The sequence below is a fragment of the Herpailurus yagouaroundi genome, unplaced genomic scaffold (assembly GCF_014898765.1).
Source record: "Herpailurus yagouaroundi ecotype Mexico unplaced genomic scaffold, PumYag 184, whole genome shotgun sequence".
Classification (NCBI taxonomy): Eukaryota; Metazoa; Chordata; class Mammalia; order Carnivora; family Felidae; genus Herpailurus; species Herpailurus yagouaroundi.
Window position 1 is genome coordinate 31426308 of NW_024412415.1, and position 25958 is coordinate 31452265.

General features: G+C 46.0%; 1 protein-coding gene across 2 annotated transcripts in view; it reads left to right on the plus strand.

Annotated features, from left to right (window-relative positions):
• MAP2K1 (mitogen-activated protein kinase kinase 1) overlaps positions 1–25958 on the plus strand; it is a 79426-nt gene that overhangs the window by 36528 nt on the left and 16940 nt on the right. For both annotated transcript variants that reach the window (XM_040493039.1, XM_040493040.1), the window contains exons 2-5: positions 1779–1989; positions 3312–3458; positions 11637–11714; positions 12617–12668. In XM_040493039.1, coding sequence (XP_040348973.1) covers positions 1779–1989; positions 3312–3458; positions 11637–11714; positions 12617–12668 — 488 coding nt within the window. The remainder of the gene's footprint in view (positions 1–1778; positions 1990–3311; positions 3459–11636; positions 11715–12616; positions 12669–25958) is intronic.

Here is a 25958-nt window from a genome sequence, read left to right on the forward strand (position 1 = left end):
GAATTTCAGGGAGATGCATTTCAGTCCGTGGCACCATCCATTCTTCCCTGAGAGCTGCCCAGGGAGGAAACTTGGTGAAATCAGCCTTGTGTGCTCTGTGGCCCCATGGACAGTTACTTGTAAGGCAGTATTGGATCTTTCCATAGACTGGAGAGGCAGTAGGTCTCAACCTCCCTGCCTTCTTGAGAGTTGGAACAGAGGGTGAGCGAAGAGTAGAAGATGATGCTTACTCCTGCCCTTGAAGCTCAGAAACGGTGTGTATGTTGGGGGTTGGGCACCAACCTTCTGATGTGTCATGATGCCCTGTCTTGTCGCCATGTTGTTTGTTTAGACTGGGACTAATCAAATGAAACACCGTGGACGCTCTCTTTACCACCCTGTTCTTATAAACCCCCCAGGAATAATGAATGTTTTTTCGTTCTCTGTACAACAACCCATACTGCCCACCAGCCTGCTGAATGCACAGCTAAGCAGGCTGCTCTCTGCCTTGCCCACTCGCCTCGGCACCCACTGGCTGAATTATGTGCTTACCCAGAACCAGAGTGTTCCCAGCATCTGTTCCCAGCATCGTTTGTTCAGTTGTGGCTGGCATTGCAATTAAGTAACATACTTCAGTATCAGATAAACTGGTGAAATATGACTGCAAATGAAGTGGGATCCCCCCCCACCCCGCTTTGAACACTAATTACAAGCCATGGAAAGACTCAATAAGTCCAACTCACTAAAACACATTACTGTCAAATTAGATGAGCATTAAAATTGAGGGAAATCATAAAACTCTTACAATTTTATTTTGATATTACTCAGTAAGTGGCTACATTTTTACTCTGAGGACTCAGGAATTGGAAGTGATAGACGATGTATTGTTTGCTGGTTCATGTGAGGAAGATGGCACCGGGCTCTTACTAGCGAACTCTTACTCAAAGAGAGGGCCTTGCCCCGCCTACATTAGAAGATGGGTGAATAAATGCACCTTTATATGTATATTATATGCAAAAATAAAAATTTTGGGTAGGTATTTTTATGATTCTTTGCTTTATTTTGATTAACCTGGTTCTGGACCTGATCACATTAGAGAGGAGGGTTTTTGCTGTTACCGTATAGTTTAGAGTCTGTTGTGATAGTTTGGTTTGATTTCAGTTTAGTGCTTTTAGGAAATAGATTTTATTTTGTATGTGGTGCTAACTTAATAATCCAACACTAGTGGGGCTTTGGGAATTGGGGTTTTCATTTTTTTTTTTTTTAATATTTATTTATTTTTGAGAGACCGAGCACGAGCAGGGGATGGGCAGAGAGAGAGGGAGACACAGAATCCAAAGCAGGCTCCGGGCTCTCAGCTGTCAGCACAGAACCCGAGGCAGGGCTCGAACCCACCAAATGTGAGATCATGACCTGAGCCAAAGTCAGACGCTCAATCAGCTGAGCCACCCAGGCGCCCCGGAACTGGGATTTTAAAGCAAATGAAGGTGGCTCGTTTTGGATATTAGCAGATTCTTTGGTTCCTTCTGTAGACTTGCAGCATAGTGAGAGAGGCCTCGTTTTACAAATGAGGAACCAGAGGCCTTGAGAGGTGAAAGGTGTCGGTGAGGAGTAGTGACAGGGAGTGATGGCTGGTGGCATAGTGAAGGGAGCAGGGCCGCAGCACCTGGAACCCTCCCTTGGAGTCCCTCCATTCGTTCTCCAGTCCGGCCCCGGAGCTAGTGCTCGCCATAGCACAGGTGCTCCTCTGGGGGGCCTCTCTGATGTCGGTTCTGACTCATGTTCCCTCTTTGGGACAGGACCAACCTGGAGGCCTTGCAGAAGAAGCTGGAGGAGCTGGAGCTCGATGAGCAGCAACGGAAGCGCCTGGAGGCCTTTCTTACCCAGAAGCAGAAGGTCGGGGAATTGAAGGATGACGACTTCGAGAAGATCAGCGAGCTGGGCGCCGGCAACGGTGGTGTGGTGTTCAAGGTCTCCCATAAGCCGTCTGGCCTGGTCATGGCCAGAAAGGTGAGGCCACTCAAAAAATAAAAAGAAAGAAAAAAGTACTGAATCAGGTTGGTGACTAGGTGAATTCACTTGGTGAATAGGTGATTGCATTCTCTCTTGGAAGATCGGGGATCTGGGGACAAGGGTGGAAGGAAGATGGATTTTTCACTCGGTACCTTGTTGTGCTGTTTGAATTTTGAGCTCCTGTCATCTATCAGATTATAGGATAAACACACTGATGGTGTGTGAGGGTATTTATCCCCATCCCCAGACTGGAAAATAACAGCAAGTGACCTTTGCGAGCTTTCTGCGTGCTTTGGAAAGAATGCAAGGGTGCCTGTTTGCCATTATCTGGTGCAGCAGAAGCTGCTTGCTTTTAGGCAGCCCCGGCGATGCACCAGACCCTGCTTTCAAGTTGTTTGCCTGGCCCCGGCCCTGCCGCTGCTTCCCCCTCACTGTCCTGCAGGGAGCATCTCCGCTCCCCTCTGTGGCAGGCAGTGTCCGAGCTGGACTCCCCTTTGTGTCCACCGTGCTCCTCCCCTTTCTGCACACAGCCCCTGCTCCAGCGAGGCCCGGCCCTTCTGTGTTCTCCGGCACACCATGCTTGCTTCCGTCCACGTATTTTTGCGCAGGCTGCTCCCTCCATCTTTTCAAACAGCGCCCGTCTTCCCGTCTTCATGGCCTGCCTCTTGTCTAGCTTTCACTGGTCACTCCAGCCCATGCTGATAACCACTGGTTTCCATGTCCTCTGACACTCACTCCTTGTCTGCGGCCCTTTCTAGAAGCTTCATCTCATTCAGCAACCATTTCCTATGTTTGTTGTGTCTGTCCCCTGTCTGCCTGGAGGAAACAAGGGGCAACATGAGAGGGACATGGGTGGCACCTGAGGCCCTGGCCAAATCTCAACCACATCAGGCTCCTGAAGTCAAGGGAAGCTCCCCGGGCAGCTTGGGTCCCCACTCTCAGTCCTTCCTACCCCTCCATTTCTACAGCCCCCGAGTGCCAGCCGGCTCCTCAGGCTGCTTTGTCTTCCTCTCTCGGCTTCCCGGCTCCTTTTAGAGGAAATGCTCCTTTCAGCTTTGTGCTTGGGAGGGGTGAGCCCCCCTTCCTCACTCTTGGCTCCTAGGAGCGGAGGCACAGCCGTCCTCCCCTCATTATGGCTCCTCCCGTACCATTACCTGCCATGGTAGGTTGGCACTGAGTGCTTTGGTCGGGCAGAGACTTGTTAAAACGTGCCTGTGTCCTCTCCTCCCACCTGTAAGAGCTTAAGCATTTAAGAAGTCTTTCATTCATCCATCCGTGTGTTTTTAAAACATCTCTTCCTCCCACCTTTCTTTCCCCAGCTAATTCACCTGGAGATCAAACCTGCAATCCGGAACCAGATCATAAGGGAGCTGCAGGTTCTACATGAGTGCAACTCCCCATACATCGTGGGCTTCTATGGCGCGTTCTACAGCGACGGCGAGATCAGTATCTGTATGGAGCACATGGTATGTGGTAACCCATTAGCCTCTGGAGCAACAGCCTAGGAGCTGGATGCCTCTGGTCTTGTCTTTGGTTTGGGACCAGCTGCCTCCCTTTTCCTCCCTGGATCCACGTCACCGTCTTGGGCATCTGGGCTTTGAAGCTGAAACATCCCTGTCCTCCTCAGAGTCTATAATCTGCTTTAAGGACAGTCTGGAGGGGTTCTTTGGGTGTGCAGAGAAGTAATATCACTTGATGCACATCAGAGAAGGCAAGTGAGAGGGAATTTAGGGGCTACTTGTGTGGATGTGAGCTGCCGATCTTGGTACCATTAGCTGCCTGGAGTCCCTTCTCTTTCTGGTGACTGACAGTAATAACAGCATCTACAACAATAATCTAGCAATACTCATACTAGTAAACTAATATTTATCGGGTTTTATAGCCTGGACTACCCTACGCATATTAATATTTTATTGCATTTTTGCAAGCCTTATTGGATGGGTAGATCATCTGCATTTTACAAATGAGGAAACTGAGGCTCAGAGAAGTTAATAACTTAACCAAGGTCATGCAGCTAGTAAGTGGAATTGGCAGAATTTAAACCAAGGCTCTTGGGCCCCAGTGCCTGTACTTTGTTGAATCCACTGGATAGTGATTGGGGCTCTGTTTCCATTCTTGATGCCCAGAATCTCAGAGAGACAGGCTGGCTTCGTGATGGCTATTTTTTCCTGTCCCCATTAGCCACCAGGGGACTTTGGAATCTGAGATGTTTATTCATATCTCCCTTCTCCACAAAAATCCGAGTAGACACTGTCTTGTTTGCCACTGTGTCTCCAAAGCCCAGAATAGCCCTGGCACCCAGCAGGCGCTCAATAATGATTTGTTTACAGATGTCACCTTCTCGTCAGGACCTTGGGCAGGTTTCTTTATCTTTCTCATTCTCCCTTTCCTCATTTGCAAAATGGCCATTACCATACGGACCTCGTTGCGGTGAGGATTGGTGAAAATAGCAGAGTAAGCCTTCCTGCACACCTACCCCAAGCTTGTCTCGTGCAAACGGTAGAGGTTGCCTTATTTTCACTGTCGCTGACAGCTCCGGGATGAGGGCTGACATGACTGAGTCGGCGAGCTTAGGGCTGCTGAACTTTGAGCCCTCGGTCTGGCAGAGTGTCCCTCAGCTTCTCCACTTCCTTCCAGACCCTGGCTCTTCTCCGACCTCTGGAGAGAGCCCCCAGGCATGGTCTTCATGAACTCCAGGAGAACCCTCCCCAGGAGGTTTGTCCCTTGCTGGCGCCCCATTATGTTGAACTTCTGTTCATGTTAATTGTCAGGAAGTGCCATACGTATGGTGGCCGGCGTCTGCCCAACTTTTGTGGTGCCATATGGAACATAGAACCTGGAACGTCTCCTGCTCTCCTGAAGGTTCCCAAGAAAGCTCTCGTTCCTCTTGCTTGAATGGGAGGGAAGCAGCCTCTGTGCAAAGCACATGAACATTTCTGGTTTGGTCCTCACCCAGACCTGGGGTACTGATATTTTCCCTTTGGGTCTTAGCCTCCCTTTGGTGCGGTGCAGGGCAGGGGGGGGGTGTTCCTTAAGCTTTGGGTTTCTTGGGCTTTTTGTGCTGATGATGGTTGGTTTTCTAGCTCTAGCCCAGAGGTTTGGATGAAGATGTGTAATTGGCAGTGGAGGTTCCTTGAAAACTAGAAGAGGGTGGAGGGTGGAGGCAATGGTGATAAACCAGTGACCGGAAAGGCCTTTTTTCTCTTAGGTGTTGCCAAAATAATGGGAGGTGGGTGGCAGCATGGGTAGACATGGTAGTAACTAGCTTTCCCATTTTCTACCGCTTGGTGAGTCCTTGCCATGTTATATAATCACATCAGCCCTGTCATGTGACGCAATGTTGACCACCCTCCCCGAGGTGGGCGAGGGAACAAGGCCTCTAGAGGCTTAGTAATTAGCTTGGGTTATATAACCAGTAAGTGTCAGAGCTAAATTCTGACCATCTCCCCCCCCCCCCCGCCACAACCCCTCCAGCAACCCTCAGTTTGTTCTCCATATTAACGAGTCTCTTACGTTTTGTCCCCCTCCCTGTTTTTATACTATTTTTGTTTCCCTTCCCTTATGTTCATCTGTTTTGTCTCTTAAAGTCCTCATAGGAGTGAAGTCATATGATTTCTGTCTTTCTCTGACTAATTTCACTTAGCATAATACCCTCCAGTTCCATCCACGTAGTTGCAAATGGCAAGATTTCATTCTTTTTGATTGCCGAGTCATACTCCATTGTATATATATACCACATCTTCTTTATCCATTCATCCATCGATGGACATTTGGGCTCTTTCCATACTTTGGCTATTGTGGATAGTGCTGCTATAAACATGGGGGTGCATGTGTCCCTTTGAAACAGCACACCTGTATCCCGTGGAGAAATGCCTAGGAGTGCCATTGCTGGGTCGCAGGATAGTTCTGTTTTTAGTTTTTTTGAGGAACCTCCATATTATTTTCCAGAGTGGTTGCACCAGCTTGCATCCCCACAGAGCTAAATTCTAAGCAGTGTCTCTAACTAGGTCTGCTGTCTTTAAATTTGATACTCTCTCAGGGTTTTCTCTGCAGAGCAGTGTTTGGACCAGATCTTCTCTGGGGACCCCTGCCTACCCTAACAGCCTGTGTTTCTGTGGTTTTTGGCACTTGTAGCCAGTCAGGGTTTACATTAGTTCAACAACATGGGTCCAGCTTCGCCAACTCTTACTTTTGTGCCTATTATGTGCAGGGTGCCACATGAGCGGCTGGGGGAGTGGAGACATTGAGAGTAGTCTCTCTGTTCCCCAGAGCTGTTTATAGGCTGGATGGCTGTGTTCTAGGGCCTTCGTAAGTGAGTTGTCAGTGTGGATGGAGGGGCTTCTGAGCACCAGGTGTGTGTCGTCTCATGCCTGCGGTCTTTGGAACAATCAGATTCTTTCCTGAGTTACCTCCAAGTTCTGTGCAACTCGGAATTCTCCCTTTGTTAGAGGAACCAGGGCGCTGTTTGTAGGGTGAGCATGATTGAACTCCATGGTGCTTGCTTCAGATGTTAGGATTAGGCCCCAAACATGGATAGGCAGTGGCCTTTTCATTTATTCACAACTTTCTGGGACCTGTTTTATTGGCCTTATTTCACCTCTTGCTACGTGCAGTTCAGTTTTTTGTTTTTTTTTTTTTAATTTGTCTTAAATTGATCTGTGGTGAGGCTTGCTCATTGTGAAATCCTTCATTCACTTTGGATTCATAGATACTGATCACAACCTTTGTACCTCTTGCTCTGTCCTTGCCACTCAGCCCTTCCCTCCAAGAGGACAGGATGACTCGGGACATGACAAGGGTCGGCTTCCCGTTCTCTTGGCCCAGTTTCAGTATCTGCAGGTCAGCGTTCCTCCAGTGGATTTGGCTCTGTGGGTAGGGTAGGATCCTCCCTCACAAGTCTCTGAAGCAGAAGATACCTCTGGAGTTACCCAGGGAGGGGCCCGAGCCTAGAAAACTGGCTTTCGGAAGGTGGGAGGGTCAAAACCTTTTGAAGGCCAAGCACAGCGTTTGGCATCTATTAGGTGATAGGTGTTGAGCGGCCGAATGAAGGAGGCCAAGATGGCGGAGGGCATGGACAGGCCTGGGACCCAGTGGGAGAGAGTTAGGCCTTGGAGTCCACAATAGAGTCTTCTGTTCCTAGATATCCATAGGCCCAGAGAGCAGCTGGAACAGTCTGTTGATTTTAGTGGAGAGGCTCAGAGCTACCAGAGATGGAACCCTGTAGTGAAGCTGTTGTGGCCTGAAATCCAGGCAGCCATGCTCCAGAGTAGCTCTCTGGTCTAACCCTGGACCCTCTCACCCCTTCTTGGTCCGTGAGTAGGCCTTTCTGCAGGAGAGCTCCCATCCTGGCCACCTCTGACAGGAAAATTCTGACTGCTGGTGGCTACTTCTCTTTGGGTATTTCTGCTTTGTCTCAGCTTCCACCTCTCAAAGGTGTCACGTAGAGCTCTGTTCATTAACCACATCCCAACTTCAGAGGTTCTTTGTTTCTGTGTGTGTCACAGTCCTTGTGTGTTCTAGGTCATTAACATTTCCCCCAGCTTTTTATCATGACGGTTTCAAACACAAAGCAAGGTGAAGGAACTGTATAATGTACACTATAAACCCCCCACCTAGATTCTGCAATTACTGTTCTGCTATGTTTGCTTTACCACATGTTGCCCATCTATCTGTCCATTGCTCACATCATTTCTTAGACGGATTTAAAAATTTTTTTTTTCAACGTTTATTTATTTTTGGGACAGAGAGAGACAGAGCATGAACGGGGGAGGGGCAGAGAGAGAGGGAGACACAGAATCGGAAACAGGCTCCAGGCTCTGAGCCATCAGCCCAGAGCCTGACGCGCGGCTCGAACTCACGGACCTCGAGATCGTGACCTGGCTGAAGTCGGACGCTTAACCGACTGCGCCACCCAGGCGTCCCACTTAGACGCATTTTAAAGTGAATTTGTGTCACTGGCATCCATTGGGCCCCATCTTCTAAAGCACTCAGCCAGGGGCTGACTTTTGTAGAAGTAAACTGTGCTTGTGCTGCCTAGTCTGAATTTTTGAGACTCAAGGAGTAAATGGATGCCCCCCGGTCAGAACAGGAATGCTCTTGCCTTTAGGGAGGTAGATTCCTCCTCAGGTGGTAGCTGAGCACCCAGAGAACTGAGGACTCAGGGCTGATGGTTCTCATGCAGGAGGAAAAGCTTTTGATCTCTCCCCCCCCCCCCCCCATAAAGCATTTGTCTCTTCTATAGAAAACCTTCACAAAAGCGCCATTGACTTAGTTAATAATTGCCTTCTAAAAATAAGCACAATTTCAGCAGCTTTAGTCAGGGAAGGCAAGTTCTTGGCAACAGTGAAGTGGAATTAAAAGGTTGTAAGGTGAGTTGGAGGCAGCCCTGGGTAATTCTGACTGTGGTTCATGCTTCTTGAATCTTGCTAATCCCATTGTTCACAACTGTAACTCTGCTTATAGCTCTGAAGGAGGTGAAAGGAAAGAGAGCCGAGTTTTTTTCCTTTTTAATAGGAATGTGTACCACAACCCCAGGGAAAAGTGTGAGCTGGGCTGCCTGCTGTCCTAGGCTGTGGAACCTGAGAACCACGGGGTTAGCTTTTCTACCTCATTTGAATCAGATTTTGACAGAGTTGCTTTGTTACCTAGTTTTCAGTGCATAGTCCTCCTCCCTGATAATCAGGCAGCCGATCAAACAAAGGATCTGAAACCACATTCAACTGGAAGCAAAAGAGAAATGGCTTGGAAACTTTGTGCACTGGAGTTCCTCTTCCCATTGGCGAAGGAAACTGAGAGGTGCTATTATGTTTCTGGGAGACTTGGGTGTGGTTACCTGGGCTCTGATGTCCTGACTCGGCCACCAGGGATCTGCAGCATCGTGAAGGCAGCCAGGCTCACAGGGTGACTCACACCTCAGCCTGGGTCACAGCTTGGGCAGGGCTCTTCCAAGGACTCTTGGAAAAAAATAAATGTGTTCCCATGGGAGTTCTGTTGGGTTCTAGATCAGTGATTCCTCGTGTCTGGGTGGAAAGTATGGCACATAGGAAATTTTAGGTTGAAATTTAGGATCTTCCATTGTGCTCCTGGGTCAACTGACCCGCCCACCATTAATAGAAGACAAACATGTTTGGGGCCATTCAGGTGCATTTGAGAATTCACACCTGTCCTGCTTTCTTTTCCCTCAGCATCTGTGATCCAGAGTTGACTGTGACAGAAAGTGATTAGTCCAACACTCCTTTGCATAAGCTTAGAATCTTTCAGTGGATAATCTATTTTTTTTAGCATTATTTTAGTAGACATTTCCTGAGGAGTCTGTACCCCTGAATGAATCTTAGTTTCTCACTGTCTCAAAAGAAAGCAGTGTTGTATCTATCTTACAGTGCCTTTGCACAAAATGGATGCTCAGTAAGTGCTCTGAATTGATTGTAGATTTAACTCTCCACTTTCTTAAAGGAATTCAGTAATTTAAAAGGGCAAAACATTTGTTCATTGTAGAAAATTTATAAACCCTAGAAAAGCACGGAGAAGAAACTATCATGCAACCAAAATCCCTGATTGTCTTCCTACATAGACTAGAAATAGCTTTTGATGACACTTTGGATGTTCTGGTTTTGTGTGAGTTACACAAACATTTTTTTATGTCTATAAGAGTGGGATTATGTTCTGTCCTTCTTTTTAATCGTGTTGTGCCTTGTTCTGTGACCTTATGCTCCCGGATATGTCATCGCGGCTGGGTGACTTTGGAGGCAGGAAGCTTACAGGGATGTCTTTCTGCTTGGCCATGTCTCGTCCGCTTCTGAGGTGTGGTTTCCGTGTCCCTCCTGTTTCCGGTCCTTCCTTTGCCACTTTGCCTAGGAATTGCTTCCTCCTCTGAGCACCTGTAGTGATGTCTCTTCTCCTCATTCAACTGTTCGGTTCCTGCCTTGTTTCAGAGGAGAATTTAAGGTGCCTTGCCTTGTTGAGTGTTTTGTCTCCCCAAGCAGAGTGTGAGTGTGTGTGTGTGTGTGTGTGTGTGTGTGTGTTTCCTCCTGTGTCTAGTTTTTTCTCTCCCTAGTTTCTCACATATCCCTATACCTTTATTAACCACAGAGGTGGTTAATAAATGATAGATGATACTGGTAACTGCTCAGTGTAGATGAGATACTCTAAAAATCAGTCTGAATTTGCACGAATTGTCTCTACTTCTGAGGATGATTTTAAATTGCGACTGATAATTGGCAGCTGGAAGCCATGGCCTATGAATGTAGCCGTGCCTTGCTACGTCAGGGTTCCTTGAGTGAAGCTTTTCTTCACGATCTCAGGTTACAGTGTAGAATCCACGAATGAGAAGGCCGTGGTGTGTGAGCCCCACAGAGGCTGGCTTCATATCCCACGTGTGTCGTGTGTTGCATTCTCCCTTTCTGCCGTGTACCTTCCCCTTTCCAGGTATAGAAGTCATACTCCTTCTTTGAGTAAGACATAAACTCAAATGCCATCTTTTAAGTGAAGTCAGAATTTCTTCTCTCTTCTGCATGTGTACCGTTTTCTTTCTTTTTTATTTTTATTTTTAAATTTTTTTTTTCAACATTTTTTAAAATTTATTTTTGGGACAGAGAGAGACAGAGCATGAACGGGGGAGGGGCAGAGAGAGAGGGGGAGACAGAATCGGAAACAGGCTCCAGGCTCCGAGCCATCCGCCCAGAGCCTGACGCGGGGCTCGAACTCACGAACCGCGAGATCGTGACCTGGCTGAAGTCGGACGCTTAACCGACTGTGCCACCCAGGCGCCCCTGTACCGTTTTCTTAAATCTATATCCTGTTTCGTTATATTCAGAGTCTGTATATTTACCCTACTAGTTTGTACATTTAACAAGGACAAGAAGTAGTTCTTTGTTTGTATCTTTATCTTCCATAGAACCTAACACTGTTCACGGCACTTGGTAGGATTTGTGGAAGGAATTGTTGCTTTCTGTGACGTTTTTCTTTCGATTAGCTGTGAGTTTTTAGGATAATCTCCAATACAAGTTGTGACATACGCTGATGATCAAATGGCTAACATTTATCGAGCACTTACTGTGGGCTAGATGTTGTTCTGAGACCTTTGTATGTACCGGCTTGTTTAATACTTATAATAGCCCTATGATTATTTTAATAGCTTTAAGATATCATCCCCGTTTTACAAGTTGTGAGTAACCTGGTCAGAGTTCTCCTGATAGGAAGCAACAGAGTTGGTGAATTTAGACACTTTGCCTCTAGAGCCTCTGGTCCCAACCATACATTGTTCTGTCAGTTCAGTGCAAACCTTTTTAAGATTTTATTTTTAAGTAATCTCTACACCCAGTATGGGGCTTGAACTCACAACCCTGAGATCAGGAATCACATATTCCACTGACTGAGCCAGCCAAGTGCCCCAGTGCAAGTCTTTTTTTTTTTTTTTTTATCCCTGAATTAGTCCTTGGTTTAATGATTATTCATGATTTGAGTTTCTAGTTATTTGATAGCTCCCACAATGCTGTACATTTCTGTCTTTGAGGTCTGGAACAAACCAAAGGGTACCCTTCCAGGAGGATTTGCCACATGTGGCATTCACTTTCCTGCCGAAGTTTAACACTTGAAAGGATAGTTAAAAACGCTGTCACTAAATGGGTTGGTGTTCTTGTTCTTAGGATGGGGGTTCCTTGGATCAAGTCCTGAAGAAAGCTGGAAGAATTCCTGAACAAATTTTAGGAAAAGTTAGCATTGCTGTGAGTATATTGTATAATTTTTCTTCCAAATTCCCTCATTGATAAGTTAATGAGTTGGCAGGAAATGGACAAGGGAGGAAGATAGTAAGTTAGCTAAGGGAAGTTTGTAAGGAAAGTGGGGTTTTCTCACTAGAATTTTCTCTGTCTAAATCCTAGATACAACATGCTCTCTCTCTCTGTCTGTCTCTGTCTCCAGAACTAGAAAAGCGACTTCCTTTATCTTAAAATCTGTATCTGGAGAAATAGATGGGATATCCAAAAGAATTCCCATTTGTGGCAGGAGAAGGCCTCTTTTTATATTTGTAGCTTTAGAAAAAAAATGAATCCAAGCACGTTTTCTTTTTTCTTTTTCTTTCCTTTTTCTTTTTCTTTTCCTTTTCTTTTTCTTGTTTCTTTGTTTCTTTCTCTCCCTTCCTTCCTTCCTATATAAGTTTATTTACTTTGAGAGCATGCACGTGCGCGAGAGGGACAGGGGCAGAGAGAGAGAGAGGGAGAGAGAGGGAGAGAGAGAGAGAGGGAAAGAATCAATCCCAAGCAGTCTGTGTGCACTGTCAGCACAGAGTCTGACACGGGCTCAATCTCATGAACCGTGAGATCATGACCTGAGCCAAAATCAAGGGTCAGATGCTCAACCGACTGAACCATCCAGGAGCCCCAAGCACAGGGGTTTGTAAAGTTGTATAAACTTGCAATAATCAACATTGCTTAAAAATAACTATATATCATCTAAAAAGATGCTTTCTTGATATGACAGGTTGGAAATCAAATAAAAAATAAGGGAAGACGGCAATTTTGCGATGTTAGTTGAAATATTTTCTATATCATTTTAAAATAGAGAGTCTGACTGTATTTTCACCACCCCCACTTCAGTTTCCCATCTTGTTACATTGTCTTTCCTCCAGGTAATAAAAGGTCTGACATACCTGAGGGAGAAGCACAAGATTATGCACAGAGGTAAGAAATTACTTGCTAGTTAGTATGCTTTGAATTTGAGCTGAAATCAAAAGTTGTTGCATCCTCTTTTGTGTTTTGTTGTGGTGTAAAAGCCATTGAATAGTATTTTTAATTTTTATTAACAAGTCTTTGACTATTAGTTATTTATTTATTTAAAAAAAACTTTTTTAACGTTTATTTATTTTTGAGACAGAGAGAGACAGAGCATGAACGGGGGAGGGTCAGAGAGAGAGTGAGACACAGAATCCGAAACAGGCTCCAGGCTCTGAGCTGTCAGCACAGAGCCCGACGCGGGGCTCGAACTCACGGACCATGAGATCATGACCTAAGCCGAAGTCGGTCGCCCAACCGACTGAGCCACCCAGGCGCCCTGACTATTAGTTATTTTTGAAGTAATCTTTACATCTAAGGTGGGGCTTGAACTCGTGACCCTGAGATCAAGAGTCCCATACTGTACTAACTGAAGCCAGTCAGGCGCACCAGGTCTTTGACTAGTGAGTTTGATGGCTAGGGCAGCAAGTTCCCCCTCTTGTTTTGGTCTGGCCTGTTACAGGTTACACCTGTTAGCTGAGGCTGTGACAGCCATGGTCACCCAGTAAGCCCAGGCCGGAGCCCCAATGGGAGCTTAGTTACCCAATCGCCAGTGTCACCATCCTCCCACTGGACTAGACAGTGCATAGACCCAAAGCCATGACTGACTGGATGTGAGTTTGACTATAAAAGAAACTGATTTTTTTTTTTAAAGAAAGGTACATACACACTTACTGTATGATAATACACTCTTAGATATGTATCCAAGATAAATGAAACACATATGTCCATACAGATTCCTATACACATGTTGAAAGCAACTGTATACATGGTAGAAAAAACCAAAATGTTCTTCAATCAGCAAAGAGAGAAATTACAGTCTATTCCTGTAACAGTGTACTATTCACCGGTGAAAAGGAACAGGCTACTGATGCTAAATCTCAAAATACATTTATGTTGCGTGAAAGAAGCCTGATACACAACAGTACAAACTGTTTCCGTTTATATAAAATTATGGAGAAAACAACAACGGATCTGTAGTGACAGAAAGTCTAGGGAGAAATGAACATCAAAAGCATGAGGGTACTTTTGGGGGGTGGTTGGAAACGTTCTGTCTTGAGGTGGTAGATGGCTGGATTTATCCAACGTCAAACCTTCGGCTACAGTGGCTGTGACCATTTGCACCACTTCGCATATAAATTACATATAAATTATACCTCAATCAAGCTTGTTAGGAAAAAGAAAAAGATGAAGAAGCCAGAGGACAGAAGAATGGAAGACACAGTGCTGTGGATCGCGTTGCAGTGTGCTAAGGGTGTCAAGTTCAAGGAGGGGGAGGGCTGAGGAGGGAGCGGGGTGGGCTGATGGAATCAGCCCGCGGCTTAGGAGCAACGGTAGATTAGGTGAAAAATCCTGAGATTGGAATTGCTTTTAAAAAAACTGTAAAATGTATGTAACATAAAATTTACTATCTTAATGATTTTTAAGCATACACTTCCGGCAGTAAATACGTTCACATTGTTATGCAACCACCCCCACTGTCAGGATTGGTAAGGCATCAGTTTTGCTTTAATTGATGTGTAGATAGAAGGCCATCCCATTGAAAATCTCAGTAACCTATTTGTAGAATTGTGTCTGAAATGTGTGTGGAAATGCAAAGGACCTAGAATAGCCAAAACAGCTTTGAAGAACAACAACAAAGTTGGGGCATTTAGACTACCTGATTTCCAGATTTATTATAAAGCTATGATAATCAATAGTGTTCTATTGGTGTGAAGCTAAGCAGATCAAATAGAACAGAAGGAAGAATTCAGAAATAGACACGTACATGTAGTCAGTTGGGTTTTGACAAAGATTCCAAGGTAGTTCAGTAGTGGAAGGATAATCTTGTCGACAAATGACTCTGGAACAGCTGTATATCCGTTTGCACAAAAATGAACCCCCTCTGTTACCTCACACCGTAAACAAAGATGAACTCTCAGTGGATCTTAGATCTAACTGTACGAGTTAAAACGATAAGACTTTCGAAAGAAAACAAACTATCTTAGTGACCTCTGTTTTAGCATGAGTTTTTAAATAGGTCACAAAAGGCACAAACTGTAAAGGAATAGTCGAGAAATTGAAGTTCATCTAAATGAAAACATTTGCTGTTCAAAAGATACAAAAATGAAAAGTCAAGCCACATGAAGAGAAGATATTGACAAAACCTTTATCTATCAAGTGACATTGTCTAAAATACATAAAGACCTCTCACAGTGTGATAATAAAAACATCACCCGGTTGGAAAAAATGGGTAAACATTTGAACAGACACTTTACTAATGAAGATAGATGAGTGGCTTATAAGCACATGAAGAGATAATTGAATATCATTAGTCATGAGGGAGATGTAAATTCAGATCACAGTGAGCTATGCTTCCACACCCACTGGAATGTCTGGAACGTCTGCAGAGTCTGCCCATGTGTTACTGTGGATGCACAGCAACTGGAACTCTCAGACACTGCAGGCCGAAATGTGAAATGGTGCAAGCATGTTGAAAAACAGCTTATCTGTTTCCTAAAATGTTAAGCATGTGCCTACTCTACATGCAGCCATTTCACTCTTAGGATTTTCCCTGAAGAAATGAAGGCATCTGTCCGTTCAAGCCCGTGAATGTTGAGAGCAGTTTTATTTGTATAAGCCCAAAACTAGAAATAACCCAAACGTCCGTCAGTAGTTGAATGGATAAACAAATTGTGGTACATCCATACGCTAGGATGTTACTCAGCAATAAAAAGAATAAACCATTGATACGTGAAAAAGTAAAACAGACAAAAAAAGAGCACATACTGTGTGATTCCATTTATATAATGCTACAAATTGCAAACTGATCTGCAGTGATGAAATGCAAATCCGTGGTTGCCTGGGGAGTGAGGGAAAGGGGAGGAAGGGAAGAATTACAAAGGAGCACAAGGAGACTTGTGGGGGTGATATATTTATAATCTTAATTGTGGTGACGATCACATATATAGATTCATCAAATGATTCACTTTAAGTGTTGGGGTTTATTGTGTGAAAATTATATACCAATAACGCTGTAAAAAAAACCAAAGCAAACAGAAACAGTGATGTTGCTGAAAACTAGTGATAAAGCAAGTTTCTTAAAAGCAGCCAGGAAAAGGGACAACCACTTTGAAAGAGAGTTTGGTGGTTTCTTTTAAAATTAAACCATACAATCAATCCATCAACCCTACTTCTCCATATTAAGAGAAATGAATACATTTGTCCACACAAAGACTTGTGAACAAATGTTCATGCCATCTTTATTTACAGTAGTCCCATACTAGAAACAGCCAAAATACTCATCACCAGACGATTGAAATAAACAAATTTTGATATATTCAAACAACGGAATGCAGCTCAACAATAAAAATGAACAAACAGTTGATAACAGTTTGGATGAATCTCAAAAACACCATGCTGAGTAAAAATAAGCTCTACACAATAGAATATATACTGTATGATTCCATTTATATGAGTATCTACAACAAACGTAATTAGTCCACAGTAACGTAATTAGATTAGTGGTTGCCTGAGGGTTATGGGGGCTGGAGTGGGGATTGCCTTCAAAGGAATATGAGGGAACTTTCTGGAGTAATCAAAATAGTAGATCTTGATTTTGGTGGTGGGTTCACAGGTGTATATGCATCAAACTATAATCTTAAAATGGAAAACTGTAGAAAGCCTTCTACTTTCTAACTGCACTACCATTTTGTCCTTTTTCTAATGGCCATTAAGAAACCTGTCAATAAGGAGGTGTGGTATGACTTGCGTGGGGAACGCTTTTCCGGCGGTATATGGACCTTATTCTTTTTTTTTTTTTTTTAAGACCTCTGAGTTCCAGGATAGGATATTTTTGTTTGTATATTAATTTCTAGGAAATAGGAGTAACTGAAAGGAGAGGAGAAACAAACATGTTTTGAGCATGGGGCTGGGTTTGAGGATTGCGAATGACCTCTAAATCTCACTCGGAGGGACCATTTGTGTTGTAAAGAGCTCTGGTGGCGCAAAGCCATTGTATCATCTATAAAATCGAATCCTCTTGCCTACTCCTAGGTTATTGTGAGGATTAAGGAAATGACATACGGAAAGCAACTTGCAAAAGGGTTTGGGTAAAGAAGGGCCTGACAAAGGCTAATTGCCTCCCTTATGCCTTCGTGTAGTTTGTGAAGAACTTGAGACCCAGTGACCTTTCATTCCTTTTTTGAGCTGTACCTTGTGTGTTCTCACTGTTGCTCATATTATTACTTGCCTTTCCTGGGAACCTTACTTCCCTAGCCCGCCCCGTCCCTCACACTCCTATCTTTTCTAGACTAAGTCTGCTAAACTTTTTTTTTTTTTTAATTTTTTTTTTTTCAACGTTTATTTATTTTTGGGACAGAGAGAGACAGAGCATGAACGGGGGAAGGGCAGAGAGAGAGGGAGACACAGAATCGGAAACAGGCTCCAGGCTCTGAGCCATCAGCCCAGAGCCTGACGCGGGGCTCGAACTCACGCACCGCGAGATCGTGACCTGGCTGAAGTCGGTCGCTTAACCGACTGCGCCACCCAGGCGCCCCTAAACTTTTTAAGTATAGCACCAAGGCTTGGGGATCTGCCAGTTCAAGTTCAAATCTTAAGTCTTTTACATACAGGGTATGTAAACTCTTGAGTTATTTATTCATCTGTAAAATGAGGATCTTTCATGCCAAAGAGCAGTAATTGCAAATTACACACTTATTTGTATGCTTGTGAGAATTAAAAGGGCTTCCTCAGTAAGCTATTAATAAATAACGTTACTGTTTAGCTTAGTTATATTGTTACCATGGTAATAATGTTACCGTTTAGCTCAGACATGTCTTTCAAGAAGCGTTCCGGGAACCAGCCTCTTCCCAAAGTGGATTAAGTGCTCCTTCTCTGTATTCCTTTGGTGCAGTGTCCTGTCCATCCCTTTCTTACTATAATAAATAATGACTTTATTGAGGATCTGTTATGTACCAGGTGCTGTATCATGTGCCTTAGTGACTTTTCTCATTTACTGTTGACAACAGCCTTGTCTCTTGCCCATTTTTCAGTTGTGGAAACCGCAGCTCAGAGTTTGTTTTTCTCTGTCTAGTCTGAGTTTCCTCAAGTCAGGGGACAGGTCTCCCTCATCTCCGTATCCCCAGTCTCTAATGTAACAGCAGAGGATAGCTTGCCTTTGAAGGGCTGTTAAATGGGTGGATGTGTGATTAACTTGTGCCAGAACACACAGGAATCAACAGGGAAACTGGGCCAAGAACTCGTGTCTTCTACTTTTAACGCAGTCCTTAATCTAGTCCTGTGTTTCTCTCTTCCCACTGCCTTCCATGTACCATGCTCTGTGTCCTTGATGGAGAGTTCTAACTTGATGTCTGTTCCGAAGAGAGGAAAGTTTCAGCTCATTCCTGGAATAACCGACTTGCTTTTCCCCTTCTGCCCAGTACTGCCCCCACTTTCTCAGGAATTTCTTTTCCGGCTCCACCAATTACTGTTCTTTGGCAGGAAGAGTGGCTTTGTGAGCCAGACGACTCTCTGGACAGATCTCTGTGCTGGAGAGTTCATTACTTGCCCAGCTAAGGAGGGGAAGTCACTAGGACTTCTGCTCCAATGAGCAGTGTGTACAGGCAGCCTGGCCTAACTGCTCTACTCTTCAGACTCCTGCTGTTGGCGTCTTCTCCAGAAGTCCCGTAAGAATTCCCTGTAAGGCCTGGGCTGTGGAATGGTATTCTTACACAACATGATTGCTGGGCGAGAACAGTGAGTGGAGGATTCCTGGAAACCTGAGTGAGGGTGACACTGAGACAGTGAATCTCCCTGCCTCTGTCTTTAGGCTTCCTTGCTGCCAGGAAGTTCTTCCTCTGGTCTAAATATATTCTTTCCTGATGAAATTTAAACTCGGTTACTTCTCATTATGTCCTTGAGGGAAAATGGGGAAGACTGAAGAGACTTTTTCTCTGCTTCGCATTTTTATTTGTTCCTACTTGTTGATAGTGACTTACTGGTGATAACTTCGAGATTATTTCAGGTAGCTTTCGCTGGGTAATAAACCAGCCCAACACTTAGTAGTTTAAAAACAACAGTTTATTACTTCCTCTGAGTTTGTGAGCTGGTTGGTTGGACCTTGCCTCGTGTTTTCGCTCATCCTCCGAGAGGCTAACGCCCTGGCTTCTTCCTATGATGGTCTTGGGGTTTCAGTGATAAGAGTGGGGTAACCCACAATGCTCAACACCATTGAAACCTGTGAGTACATCAGGTGTGTTAATGTCCTGTTGGTGAAAGCAAGTCATGTGATCAAGTCAGGACTAAGAAAGTAGAGGGATGGACTGACTCTTAGTTGGAAGGAGCTACAAAATATTACGGCCAGTTTTCCCACTCGATCATCGTGACAAAAGGCAGGGTTTGCATTCTGATGGGGCTACTTAAAATGTGTAACCTTGGGCACGTCATTTAACTTCTCCAAACCTCAGGGAAATGGAGAAAATAGTCTACCTACAAAGTTGTGAGGACTGAGATCATGCCTACAAAGCCTTTAAAATCGTGCTCGACCAACACGGTGGGCCATGTGTGCACGCTGCTGCTTAGCCAGCTGGATGAGAAGTTTTTTATGATGGCCAGCAACGGAAAAACCAGTCTGCTTTGGTTTAAGCATCTCGAAACTTCCTCATTAGAAGGATCCTGGGAAAGGTCAGAGAATTTTTTGAAAAGTGGAACCCACACACTTGAGTTGGGCAGAGACCAGGGCTCCTCTGGTTGGGAGCCTGGGTGGTGGAAGCAGAAAAGCAGCTGCCCAGAGTCCACAGCGAGCAGCCGCGGGGTTGCGTCTGCCGGGCCAGTTAGGCCTTTTTAGCCTCACGCGTGGGAATGTGTCGGTGATCTAGAGCCAGGCACACCTGTGCCTAGACATTACTTTTTCCTTGCGAGGAAGTGAAGTAATGGTAGTTGGGAGAGACGGGCTGTTTTCAGGTGCCATTTAGGTACTGTTTTTTCAGCCACTTAGTAGTCCCTTGAAAGTGTTTCATTTATTTCGAGTCGACTGGTGAGTTGAAGGACCTTTGATCCTAGTGAGATACCCTGCCTTGTGCGTGCATGTGGCCAGCTGAGAGGAATTTCAGTGAGGCCGACACCAGAAAGACCGCAGAGTAGCGTCCCTAAGGTTCTGAAAATACTTGCAGGTTTATATAAGGAAACCGGGGGACAAAGGCCGCTGGGTACGGGCAGGTGGGCAGTACAGGTCAGGTCCGTCATTGTCCTGGGGTCTGTCACGCTGGCCTCGGGGCAGTCCCTATTGCTTGAGGGGGTGGTTTCGGTTCCCATCACAGGATGCTTTGCCCTTCAGGCCTTTTGCCTGAGTTAGAAGATGCGCTGGAAAGAAACAACTTAATTAGAGAGACCAGAATCACTGTGCCGTCACAAGAGAGAAGAAAAAGAAAAAAAGAATGACCAGACTGAGGTGAGGGGGGGTGGTTGAAGTCCTCTCTCACTGTGTCCGCGTGTTGTGCAGCCACTATTTTCTATTTCTCCTGGGTGTTCAATGGGCGAAGCAGGCTGTGTGGCTCAGCTTGATGCGTGTGGTTTATGGGCCGTTAGTCAGGGAGTGGGTGTTAGGTCAGTGAGCCCCCTGGGGGTGGAAGTCTTCTCTAGAATCTCTGGGTAACATTCTGGTGTATGGTCATGGGTGGGTATGTGCACATGTTCCTCCATGTTTATTTGCCCTTCTCGCAGTAGCTCCCCCCATCCGAGGAAAGTAATATCTGTATGAATATTCATAGAATACCTACCAAGTGCAGGGTACTGAGTAAATCACTACAGGCATAAAGATGGCTCGGAAATGAATTGTGTTCTCTGGGAGCTTAGAGTCCAACAGGGGAAAAGTGACTAAATACATGGCAGGACCCAGCCAGTGTCATTTTTTTTACGCACAAATCGCTATCCTGCCAGCTTGCAGATAGAATTTGATGTGATCTCATTCGTCCAGATTCTTTGGTTGTGTCAGAGATCCAGTGCGAGATTACTTAATCAAAAGAGGGGCTATATTGCCGTGGGTTACCTGTTGGAAGGCTCGGATGAATACGGGGTTGAAATGACAGTGTCAGGAGCCTGCTCCCTCTCGGTTTTTCTTGTCCTGGTGTGGGCTTCCTTTCCAGTCTGAGTCTTCTCACTGGGGGCAGCATGGACCTCACTAGCCCCAGTCCTTAGTGCTGTCTTCCAGAGAAAGAACTTGGCCCGTTCTCCTCTAGGCTAGAATCACTGATTGGAGTGCCTGCCCACTTCTGGGCCAATCATCGGTTCCAGGATGGTCTGATCTACCCTCCCTGGTGATAAGCCCACCCCCGGGGCAGGATAGATGGGGCTTTCTGGTTGACACCATCTCAGAAACACTTGCTGTTGGGAGGAGCATATCCCAGATGAAAAGAGGGGTTTTCTTATTAGAAGGGGGGGAGTTGGAACACATGCTGAAAGCTAACAAGTTAGGAAAAAAATTACTTGTCACTACAAATAGGAGTAAGCCCTGGGTCAGCAAGACAAAAGACTGCTAGCAGATCAAAACCATAATTAAACATTAAAGCAGGGGTGGACATACTGGTGGCCCACAGGCTACATATGGTCTCCTGCCTATTTTTGTAGGGCTTGCAAGCTAAGAGTCGTTTTTCAGAATTTTGTGACATGTGATAATTGTGTGAAATTCAGATTTCACTGTCTATAATGAAGTTTTGTTGGAACACGGCTTGCTTATTTAAGTGTTTTCTGTGACTGCTTTTGTGCTATAATGGCAAAGGTGAGTAGTTGCTTGTGAAAGAGACCATATGGCTTTCAAAGCCTAAAATATTTGTTCTGTAGTCCCTTTGCAGAAAAAGCTTCCCTGACTACTGAGTTTTTGTTGTTGTTGTTGTTTGTTTTGTTTGTTTTTGTTTTTGTTTTTGTTTTGTTTAGAGAGTGCAAGCAGGGGAGAGGGGCCGAGGGAGAGAGAGAGAAAGAGAAAGCCTTATGCAGGTTCCATGCCGAGGGAGGAGCCCCGGCAGGGCTCAGTCCCATGACCCTGGGATCACGACCTGAGCTGAAATCCAAGAGTCAGATGCTCAACTGACTGAGCCAGCCAGGTGCCCCTCCTCCAAGGGAACTTTAGAATTTAAGCACAAGGCTGAGCTCTGATGTTTTCAGCTTTCAGATCTTGATGAAAACATGGTGGATGGCACAGGTAGGGGAGGGTTTTTTTCCCTGATCCTGAAGCTCTGAAAGGAATTAACCACAAAGGTTTTGAGGCGATCTGTGGCAGGAGGTCCTAGGTCTGGTGCGTCCAGAGCTGACCAAGTGGTTAGGCTCTGAGTTACGGGGTGGGAGGGGGGTCCTAGCACGCGGCTCTGCTACATGCTTATAGCCAGGATTTGCACTCTGCCAGCTCATCCTTCTTCACCCACTGTAGTTATCAAGGGCTGATTTTGATCCAGACCCTGAAGAAACATTATATAAGTTAAATTGATAGGGAGTTCGTACAACTTGGCCCATCAATTATTTCTGCCTTGGAGTTTCTGGCCGATGAAATCAATAAATGCCAAGAGTAGTTTTAAGTTATGCCTCAGGTCGTTTTTCTCTTCCATCAGCTGGGGTGGTGTGTAACCTGCCTGATGTTTATGTGTGGTGTTGGACTGGTAGTCCAGGCCTGCAGTGCAGCGGAAAGCTGGCCTAGATTTCTGAGGGGCCGCTCAGCTGATGGCTCTCTTCGGAGCTCGAGTAGCTTGTACGCGGGCCATCCTGCTAGGAGTCTGCTCCAGGGCGGCCTTATTGCCCAGGGAGCCGTTGGTTGGAATGAGAGTTAGGGCTTCTGCCTGGATTCTGAAAGTGTTCTGGGATCTTGGTCCTGGGGGACATCTGGGGGTCTCCATAGCACCTCTGGGGTATGCTGGCAACAGCCACCACAAGAACTGGGTCCTCAGCCACGGTCAGGGTCTAGGCTCTTGAGGGCTTCCTCTCTTCAGTCTGACTTACTGTTGGCACCGATAGACAAGATTGGAAGTGGACCAAGTGTGTTTTTGTGTTGTTGTTTTATAAGCTGTTTGTGGCAGACTCAGATGTGATGAGTTTTTTTTTTAATTGTTATTTTTTAAAACATCTATTCATTTTTGAAGGAGACAGAGTGTGAGCCAGGATGGAGAGAGAGAGGGAAACAGAATCTGAAACAGGCTCTAGGCTCCAGGCTCTGAGCTGTCAGCACAGAGCCCGACGTGGGGCTTGAACCCACGAACTGTGAGATCATGACCTGAGCCGAAGTTGGATGCTTAACAGACTGAACCACCCAGGCGCCCCAACTGATGAGTTTCTGAGTGGCTTCTTCTGTGCACTGGCCTACCCGCCATGCTTTTTCTGGTGTCCTGCCAGGCTTCCTTGAGCAGAAAGTCAGGGTGGCCTCTGAGGCTGCACGCAGGGTTCTGTCCTGACTAGAGTCCCTGTCTGGGTGGCAAGGGAGTGTCCCCTGTGCTTCCATCTGTGGGCTGCCCACGGTGTCCAGGAGGTGGCCCAGCTGCACCCCTGCTTCCTTTGCCCACCAGTCTCAGCTGCCAACGAATGGTGATCATCTCAAGGGGGCAGTGAATTTACAGGGAAAAACCAATTCCTTTGAACTCTGTCCAGACTGTTCCACCTTACAGATGGAGAGAAACAGAGAGTGGCTAATTAGTAGCTAGAATCCAGTATGCTGATCTCTTGGTGAGAAAAGTGAGTCACGTTCTCTCTAGAATTACCTCAGCTGCTAGACCCACGGCGATGGATTATGGCTCCAGATGAGTGTGCCTCTTAGCTCTTCAGGCGAGGCAGATGGGCCACTGGAGGAGGGAGAGTGCTTCCTCAATCCCATCAGGGAAGCATCGTGGAGGAGGTGGTGTTTGCGCTGAGCTGTGCAGCACAGGCAGAAGTTACACAGGTGGCAGCACCAGGAAAGGCGTCTCAGGTAGAGGCGAACACCTGTATCGTGGCACAGAATCGGAAGACACAGGTACGTCCTTCCAGGAAAGAACAAGTCATTTGGGTGGGTGGTCTGGGTTCCCGATGGCGAGTGGTGAAGTTCAGTAAGGACTGCTTGAGGCCCTGGAGGGGGTTCTTCACTGTCCTGCTCAGGAGCTGGACGTTATCACAGGCAGCGGGGAGCAAAGGAGGGCTCCTGTACATGGAAGTAAGTTGAGCTGTCCTTTGAGGACGAGGGCTCTGGCTGCTGTGGTAAGAGGAGCTGGAAGGGGGGAGAGGTCGGTTAGGAGGCTGTTGCCCTGGTCCAGTAAGAGCTGACGTGGGTCCGAGTCAGGATGGTAGCTGAGTTGGGGGAGGGGAGGCAGGTGGGAGAGAGGTGGTCAGGGTTTATTCTGGTCAGCCCCTGGAGAGCAAAGGGCAGGTGCCGGCCAGATGGGGAGGGGAAGGGAGTCGGAAGGCTTGCGCTGTGACCCTTCCCAAGGCGGCTGTGGTACAAGTGGTACAAGGGAGTGTGAGGCCCAAGCTTGTGCCTCCAGGCCGTACCGGCTCCCTTTAGGAAAGGCCTGTTAGCCAGGCTGAGAGGTGATCCTGGGAGATCTGTATCCTGTTCCCTCTCACATCACACAGCCTGCTTGCTTCTTTTCTTTTCTTTTCTTTTCTTTTCTTTTCTTTTCTTTTCTTTTCTTTTCTTTTCTTTTCTTTTCTTTTCTTTCTTTTCTTTTCTCTTTTCTCTTTCTTTCTTTCTTTCTTTCTTTCTTTCTTTCTTTCTTTCTTTCTTTCTTTCTTTCTAAGTTTATTTTTGAGAGAGAGAGAGAGAGAGAGAGAGAGAGACAGCATGAGCAGGGGAGGGGCAGAGAGAGAGGAGACAGAATTTCCATATCTGGCTCTGCTGCTGACAGCAGAGAGCCTGATGCAGGGCTTATACTCACGAACCACGAGATCATGACCTGAGCTGAAGTCAGACACTTAACTGACTGAGACACCCAGGAGCCCGCACAGCCTCATTTCTAAGGGAAACATGGGGCTGGGACTGCCACTCTCCTCAGTTACTGGTAACTTCCCGAGGAGGACCATGGACCCAGGAAAGTATGTCTTGTGAGCGAGCAAAGAGAAGATGTCATTAACCGTCACCTGAGACAGCCCAGCTTTGGATGCGCATCGCCACAGAGTGACAGTGTAATCTAGCGGGTGCATCTCAGTGTGAGGATGGGAAACAGTGTTCGGCTTGGCAGCACCAGATTCATGAGAAACTGACATGGTGGGGTTTTCTGGTTCCACGTGGAAACCACACATTTCAAAGTTTATAGTTAGAAGTGTCTCCTGCCTGTGAAGTGTGTGCAGTGCTGTCGTTGAATGGCAGTGCCAGGCGCTCAGTCCCCAGAAAGCTGCCAACCACCGGGTGGCCTCAGAGCCCCCTGCCTCCCTATGTCATCCTGGCTGCCCACAGAACCTTATAGAAAGTTCTGTCCAACTCAGCCATTGGCTCCCTGACTGATCAGCTCCCTGACCGATCCTATCAGAGTCATCGTCTCTGAGCCTCATCTTCCTCCTTCCTTTAGGGGTAATCTCTTCTCCATCTTCTGGAACTGTCCACAGGTTTGGATGAAACTGTAGGGGCACGTGTGTATAACAGCCTCAAGGTCGTGGCATTTGAAGTTTTTTTTTTTTTTTAAAGTTTATTTTGAGAGCGGGAGGGAGAGAGAGCACAAGCACTGGAGAGGGACAGAGAGAGAAGGAGAGAGAGAGTGTCTCAATTTCATGGACCGGGAGATCATGGCCTGAGCTGAAATCAAGAGACACTTAACTGACTGAGTCACCCAGGTGCCCTAATGTTGTGGCATTTAAAAGCCCACTTAACATATAATGTTCAATAAACTAGAAACTCCTAAGAAGCTTCTAGGCCTGCTTGGAGCTAGCTAGTGAGTAGTAGAGCTAGAATTCAAACCCAGATCTGCCTGACTGCAAAGTTGGGGACACCATTTCCATACAACACTATATGCCTACTTAAAATGTAATTTTCGATGTCGCTTAATAAAAACCAATGGATATTAGGATTCCTGGCTGTTTGTGCACACTAATCAGCTCAAACAATAAAGGGACCAAACCCCAGGAAGCTAAGAATGCAGCTGTCCTGAGCGATAACGGTGTCCAGGGCCTCAAACGCCATTAGGTGTTAGACTTCACTTAAGATGTACGTATAAAAAGATTCTCTTAGAGTGCTCTCATTTGTTCCTCTTTGTAAATTTTTCTTTTTCTTTCTTTTTT